The sequence below is a fragment of the Myotis lucifugus genome, unplaced genomic scaffold (genome assembly GCF_000147115.1).
Source record: "Myotis lucifugus unplaced genomic scaffold, Myoluc2.0 scaffold_100, whole genome shotgun sequence".
Taxonomy (NCBI): domain Eukaryota; kingdom Metazoa; phylum Chordata; class Mammalia; order Chiroptera; family Vespertilionidae; genus Myotis; species Myotis lucifugus.
The window spans coordinates 1,212,321-1,219,696 of record NW_005871148.1 but is presented as its reverse complement, the minus strand read 5'-3'; the positions used below and the strand labels follow the sequence as shown (position 1 = coordinate 1,219,696).

General features: G+C 51.8%; 1 protein-coding gene across 1 annotated transcript in view; it reads left to right on the top strand.

Annotated features, from left to right (window-relative positions):
* CNTNAP1 (contactin associated protein 1) overlaps positions 1–6,535 on the top strand; it is a 12,556-nt gene extending 6,021 nt beyond the window's left edge. Inside the window, 13 exon segments of the mRNA XM_023756971.1 lie at positions 316–548; positions 748–904; positions 988–1,115; positions 1,389–1,574; positions 2,060–2,281; positions 2,536–2,775; positions 3,574–3,927; positions 4,097–4,224; positions 4,661–4,754; positions 4,936–5,181; positions 5,281–5,328; positions 6,214–6,379; positions 6,412–6,535. Coding sequence (XP_023612739.1) covers positions 316–548; positions 748–904; positions 988–1,115; positions 1,389–1,574; positions 2,060–2,281; positions 2,536–2,775; positions 3,574–3,927; positions 4,097–4,224; positions 4,661–4,754; positions 4,936–5,181; positions 5,281–5,328; positions 6,214–6,379; positions 6,412–6,535 — 2,326 coding nt within the window.
* The last annotated feature ends 841 nt before the right edge of the window (positions 6,536–7,376 follow it).

Below are 7,376 nucleotides of genomic sequence, written 5' to 3'. Positions count from 1 at the left end.
AGGGGCAGTTGACAAGGCTATGCTGGGGGGTGGGGAAACAGTGGAAGGATTGAAGGGTGGACAGGGGCCAGTAAGACTAAACTGTGATGGGGCTAAAGGAGGGCAGAGGGAAAAGGGACACTCAGGAATTTGTAATCTAGCCTTGCAGATAAATTCCAGCTTCCTGATGTGGTCCAGCTGTCTCATCTCCAGACTTCAATGTCCAGGGCCAGGAGCTAGGCTGGAATGGAGCTGCTAGCCACATTTACTGGCTCTGAGTTGCAGCAGTGGTGGTGGAAATGGGCAGGGAGATGGGTAGAGAATGCCTATCTCCAGCCAAAGCTCTGTCCCTTCCCCTCCCCCAGAGAACAAGGCATGGACAGTTGTGCGGCATGACAGGCTGTGGACAACTCGGGTGACAGGTTCGAGCATGGAGCGGCCATTCCTGGGGGCCGTCCAGTACTGGAATGCATCCTGGGAGGAAGTCAGTGCCCTGGCCAATGCTTCCCAGCACTGTGAACAGTGGATCGAATTCTCCTGCTACAATTCCAGGCTGCTCAACACTGCAGGTTGGGTCTGGGGTCTGGGAGGGTGAGGCAGAGAGCTGGAGGAGAGGCCAGTGGGGGCCTGGGAGAAAGAAACCAGACGGTTAAGTTGGAGCCCTGGGCTAGAACATTCAAGAGTCCTGAGCTGGTTAGAAGGGTGAGGGGGGAGCCCAGAGACTTGTGGAGGTACAGGGCCTAGAAACTGCCTGAACCTCTTCCCCAGGAGGCTACCCCTACAGCTTCTGGATTGGCCGGAATGAGGAGCAGCACTTCTACTGGGGAGGCTCACAGCCTGGGATCCAGCGCTGTGCCTGCGGTCTGGACCGGAGCTGTGTGGACCCTACTCTGCAGTGCAACTGTGACGCTGATCAGCCCCAGTGGTGAGGGAGGCACAGGGCGGGGCTCTCAGGATCTGGGGGCCGGTGAATGGCAGGGGCTGAGCCACTGCATCTTGTCCGCACAGGAGAACCGACAGGGGACTGCTGACCTTTGTGGACCATTTGCCTGTCACTCAGGTGGTGGTGGGGGACACAAACCGCTCCACTTCTGAGGCCCAGTTTTTCCTGAGGCCTCTGCGCTGCTATGGCGATCGTGAGTGGCAGACCCGTTTTCTGTATCATCTAGTTTCTAAAATCTAGGCCATCTGACTCACTGGGTGCCTCCAGGACACAGTCAGACACCCCAGGTCCTCCTATGATATGACCCCCCATCTATATTGCTCCTTTACACCTTATTGTCTTTCATTACACTCCTTGGTTACCCCTAGTTGTCCCTCGGCCTTTCCTTCCCCCACTCACCTGAGGCTCCCTTACTCCCCGACCCTCCAACCTCCCTGACAAGGCCTTCTTCCATCTGGTTTTGTAGGAAATTCCTGGAACACCATCTCCTTCCACACCGGGGCTGCACTACGCTTTCCTCCAATCCGTGCCAACCACAGCCTTGATGTCTCCTTCTACTTCAGGACCTCGGCCCCTTCAGGAGTCTTCCTAGAGAATATGGGGGGCTCTTACTACCAGTGGTGCCGACCTTACATACGGGTGGAACTAAACAGTGAGCAGGCACACGGGGAGGGACGTGGGGTAGATGACTAACTCTGGGAAGAATGGGTGTAGGTGGAGGCTGGGGAAAGTGACAAGAGCAGATGTCTTGTCTCTTTGAGGGCAGATGTCTTGTCTTCTCTATGGAGAAGGCTTTGATGACCCTGGGTTCTAGTCCAGCTCAGTCTTGAAAGCTGGTTTTGTGACCTGAGGCACCCATCTGCCTCTCGGGGCCTTAGGTGAATAAGGAAGCTGGGATCCTGAGGTATCTCCTACCTAGTAGCTATGCTTCTAACCTGAGAAGGGGGGTGGGAAGCTGGCTCCAGGGATCTGCAAATTTGGGAGAGAACAGGGGTATGAGGTTTTAAGCCGTTTTAAGTTTTGTCCCAGGCTGTAGACAAACTGGAGGGACATTCCAGGAGCTCCAGAGTGAAGAAGAGAGGTTGCATTGGGTGAGGAATCTTGGAGGTCTGAGTCCTCTCCCCCCACCCCCACCAGCATCCCGAGATGTGGTCTTCGCCTTCGATGTGGGGAATGGAGATGAGAACCTGACAGTACACTCAGATGATTTTGAGTTCAATGATGACGAGTGGCACCTGGTCCGGGCTGAAATCAACGTGAAGCAGGCCCGGCTCCGCGTGGACCACCGGCCCTGGGTGGTGCGGCCTATGCCCCTGCAGACCTACATCTGGCTGGAGTACGACCAGCCCCTCTACGTTGGTAAGCAGCAACCCAGAGGCAGGTCTGAAGTCTCCTTAACCTTTCCACCCTCTCAAAGCTGCTCTCCTTGTTTCCAGGAACCCGTGTCTTAATTCCCAATCCCCTCTGTTTCAGAGAGAGCCAGAGGCCCACCGTCCCTCTCCAGTCCCTGGCTCTAGTCCATTATTCTAGCTCCCTTGGTTCCTTTCCCAACCCCAATACTTATCCCTGTCTATTGCTCTACACCCATTTTTTAACCTGCCCACCCTTCCCAGGATCTGCAGAGCTTAAGAGGCGCCCCTTCGTGGGCTGCTTGAGGGCTATGCGTCTGAATGGAGTGACTCTGAACCTGGAAGGCCGTGCCAATGCCTCTGAGGGTACCTCACCCAACTGCACAGGCCGCTGTGCCCATCCCCGGTTCCCCTGTTTCCATGGAGGCCGTTGCGTGGAGCGCTACAGCTACTACACATGTGACTGTGACCTCACGGCTTTTGATGGGCCATATTGCAACCATGGTCAGTGCTGTTGGTTATGGGAGGACAGGGAGCTGTAGGGTGTAATGGGATGTAGGGATGGCAGGGAAGAAAGGAAGGAGGGTGTCTCTGGGTTCCTGAGCTCTGATCTGGGGCCATTAGACAGCTGAAGATGCTGGGTGACTCCAAAGGCATAAAGTGGGGCAAGGAAGGGGTGGTACAGCTAGCTGGTAGTAAAAGCAACAAGCAAATAACTTCCCCATCTTCCTCTATCGCCAAGGTAACACAGGTTCCCCCCCTTGCAAGCATATCCACCTCAGGCTGCATGATGCCCTCCTATGCCATTTCCTATTTGACAATTGCTGCACTCCTAAAACATATCTACAGCTGGGTTCTTGGTTAAAGAGAACCTAGTCATTCACCACAGCAAGATCTCTGCACATATACTCAAGACTGCATCCTCCCTAAGGCTGGTAGGTTACTAATGGGAAGTCCGATGGAATTAGGGAGATTTAGGGACTTAGGGACCAATAGAAGACCTTTGGTCTTGGTTTGGAAATGTGAGTAGTGGTGAATGTACTGGATGGAGTCATGATATCTCAGTTCTAATCTTGGCTCTCCACTTATTGGGTATCCTTAAGCAAGTCACTACCCACCTCTGAGCCTCAGTTTCCCCACCTGTAAAATGCAGCCCCAACCCCAGCAGGGGTTGGCTAAGATGAAACTGGTGGTGGCAGAAACTGAAGGCAAGTCCAGGGGTGTGTGTGTGTGTGTGTGAGTGACATATACAATGTCTGAATATGGGAACGGAAGCCCTGACCTCACCACCTGTGCCTTCAGATATTGGTGGTTTCTTTGAGCCCGGCACCTGGATGCGCTATAACCTGCAGTCAGCACTGCGCTCTGCAGCCCGGGAGTTCTCCCACATGCTGAGCCGGCCGGTGCCAGGCTATGAGCCAGGCTACATCCCCGGCTACGACACTCCTGGCTATGTACCTGGCTACCATGGCCCTGGGTACCGACTGCCTGACTACCCGCAGCCTGGCCGGCCTGTGCCAGGTTACCGGGGTCCTGTCTACAATGTTACTGGAGAGGAGGTGTCTTTCAGCTTTAGCACCGAATCTGCCCCCGCTGTCCTGCTCTACGTCAGCTCCTTTGTGCGTGATTACATGGCCGTGCTCATCAAGGAAGATGGTAAGCTCCTGACAGGCTCTCTCCCTCAACTCCAGCTTCTTCCAGGGCACCCTTCATTCTCACAACTATTGATTCACTAATTAATACATAAAAGGACCTAAGTGCTCTTAGAAAAAGGGGATTGTGGGACCTGAAGGGAGACTCCCTCTTTCTCCTCTCCACCCCACAGGGACTCTACAGCTGCGATATCAGCTGGGCACCAGTCCCTACGTGTACCAGCTAACCACCCGACCAGTTACAGATGGCCAGCCCCACAGCGTCAATATCACCCGGGTTTACCGCCAGCTTTTCATCCAGGTGTGTGTAGAGAAGTGGACCAGTTCAGATCATAACCTCATGATCAAGGTTGTGGCACCCAGGAAAATGTCAAATATTTAATATTTGTATTTATTACCTCATATGACTCTCACAAAGGTCTGTGAGGCAGTTCAGGTACACATGTGTACTTATTATCTCTGTTTTACAAATAATTACGGACTCAGAAAGTAAAGTGCTTCCCCAAAGTTAAACTACTAGAAAGCTGCAAAAACAGGGCTCAAAACCAGGCTGTTGGGTTTTTAAAACCAAATTCTACATCTGGTCCAGGGGTGGCGCACGTAGTGCAAAGAAGGTTGAGATAGGACAAAGCTAGGACTTACCACCTACTTGGACAGAGTTCAGGGTTCCTGGATGATCGTGGCTGCGTCTGCCTCTGGTTCTCCCTCCCGCATCTCCTTTCCCCTCCCCGTCTCAGGTGGACTACTTCCCAATGACAGAACAGAAGTTCTCACTGTTGGTGGACAGCCAGCTTGACTCACCCAAGGCCTTGTATCTAGGGCGTGTTATGGGTAAGCTGAGGGTGACAATGCATTTGGGGTAAGAAATTGTGGGTGAAGTCCCTGGAGCCTAGATGAGAGTGAAGGAACTGGGAATCACAGAGAAAGTGCTGATTAGTAGGAAATCTATGGATGGTAAGGGAGGGTTATTGGTGGTCCAAGCCCTTTCTTTCTGGGCCTGCCTCTACCCCAGAAACAGGAGTAATTGACCCAGAGATCCAGCGCTACAACACACCAGGTTTCTCGGGCTGCTTGTCTGGTGTTCGATTCAACAACGTGGCTCCCCTCAAAACCCACTTCCGAACCCCTCGACCCATGACTGCTGAGCTAGCTGAGGCCCTTCGAGTTCAGGGAGAACTGTCTGAATCTAACTGTGGAGCCATGCCACGTCTTTTCTCAGAGGTGCCACCTGAGCTGGATCCCTGGTATCTGCCTCCAGGTATGTCCCCAGGACACAGAAGAGGGAGGGACAATAGAGAAAGAATATTATTCTTACCATATCAGAGGCTTCTCCTAACTGGTGCTTTCTCTTCTTCAGACTTCCCATACTACCATGATGATGGATGGGTTGCCATACTTTTAGGCTGTGAGTAGTGTGATCCCTGCCCTAACCTCCTGATTCTACCCTCTGACTGTTAGCATTCCCTCCCTGCCCTGTAGATTCTGTGGGTCGCGACCCCTGAAAATACAACCTGCATATCAGATATTTACATTACGATTCATAACAGTAGCAAGATTACAGTTATGAAGTAGCAACGAAAATAATTTTATGGTTGGGGGTCATCACAACATGAGGAACTGTATTAAGGGTTGCAGCATTAGGAAAGTTGAGAACCACTGCTGTAGAACATGGTAGTGCAAAGAAGGTTGAGATAGGCCATGCTGAAGTAGTATGTAATTGGAATAGAGATTTTTAAATGTTTGAGGATGCTATAGACTTTTGTTTTTATGTTATAGACTTTAATTGAAATATTAAGATTGGACTATGGTTAAGGAATGAGGAAATGGGGGTATAGTAACATCTAGAGAGATAAGAAGGGTTAACTGCCCTGGCTGGTTTGCTCAGTGGATAGAGCGTCAGCCTGTCGACTGAAGAGTCCCAGGTTCGATTCCAGTCAAGGGCACATGCCTGGGTTGTGGGCCCGACCCCCAGTGGGGGGCGTGCAGGAGGCAGCCGATCAATAGTTCTTTCTCATCATTCATGTTTTTCTCTCTTTCCCTCTCCCTTCTTCTCTGAAATCAATAAAAAAAATATATTATAAAAAAAAGGGAAGGGATGTGAAAAGAGAATATTAGAAGATGGTGAGGGATAAGCCAGGAATTCAGACCTACCAGACACTAAGGAATAGCTTGATGGTTGTAGAGTGAACACTGTTGTTCATGTATGCTTTTAGTCAAAAGCATACATCTGTGTCTGTATGTAGGAGAAACCCCAAAGATCTGCTCTAATTATTTCTTTTTCCTCTTTCAGTTTTGGTGGCCTTCCTGCTGCTGGGGCTGGTGGGAATGTTGGTGCTCTTCTATCTGCAAAATCATCGCTACAAGGGTTCCTACCATACCAATGAGCCCAAGGGCACCCACGATTACCACCCTGGCAGCAAACCTCCCCTACCTACTTCAGGCTCTGCCCAGGCCCCGCCCTCTACACCAGCTTCCACCCAAGTTCCAGCCCCAGCCCAGCTCCAGCCCCAGCCCCAGCACCAGCCCCAGCACCAGCCCCAGCCCCAGCCCCTGGCCCTGGCCCCCGGGACCAAAACCTACCCCAGATCCTGGAGGAGTCCAGATCTGAATGAATCAGAAGGGCTTCAGGGACCAAGTCCATTTCTCTGAATTCCCCATAACCTGCCTCTACCCAACCCTGTCAGGGACATTTGACTCCTTTTAGCTGGTTCTGCTCACCCAGAGGATTCCCCTCCTGCCAAGTTTGGTGGGCAGAGCTACAGATGGGACCAAAGGGAGTAGCTGAGCCTCACTGCCTAAACCAATGCCCTGCCCATTTCCGTTTCCCCAGGCTCCTGGTGGTTTGCCTGCCCCAAAAGGAAAGCCTCATGGGGTTGAGACAGGTCCTTCCTGCCATCCCTGTCCCAGCTGCTGCCAGGGATTAAGAGAGTGCAGGGGAGATTAACTGTCTCTCTCCAAACATTCAATCTCAGCAGGGATAGATGTGTGGGATTGCAGGGATGCACGAGGTATGGGGGGAGGAGGCTGCTAAACATATCCCCCAGCCTTCCCCCTGCCCTGCACAACATCTTCCATCTGTGTCCACTCAGCTGGGGGTTAGGGAGGGCTTCATCATTGGGTCCTACCCTCCTCCTCCTTTTTTGTTTTTTATAGACTGAGAGGCTTCAGTTTAGCACTTTAGTACCTCTGCTGCTTCAAATGCTTTAGCCAAAGCCATAAAAACTTGCAACGTAGAGAAAATGCAGACACACTGACTAGCCAGCTCTGTACTCTTCCTCCCTCTTCCAAGATATGCAATAGCCTTGATGCCTGTCAAAAGGCTTAGCCCCCTCTCCAATGCATGAGGAGCCCTCTTTCCTCCGCTCAGAGATGCTGCTTCATTTGCCCAGGAGGTCACATTCTTTAAATATATTTTTTGTTGCAAAGTCTCTCTCTAGAGAAACTATATATTAT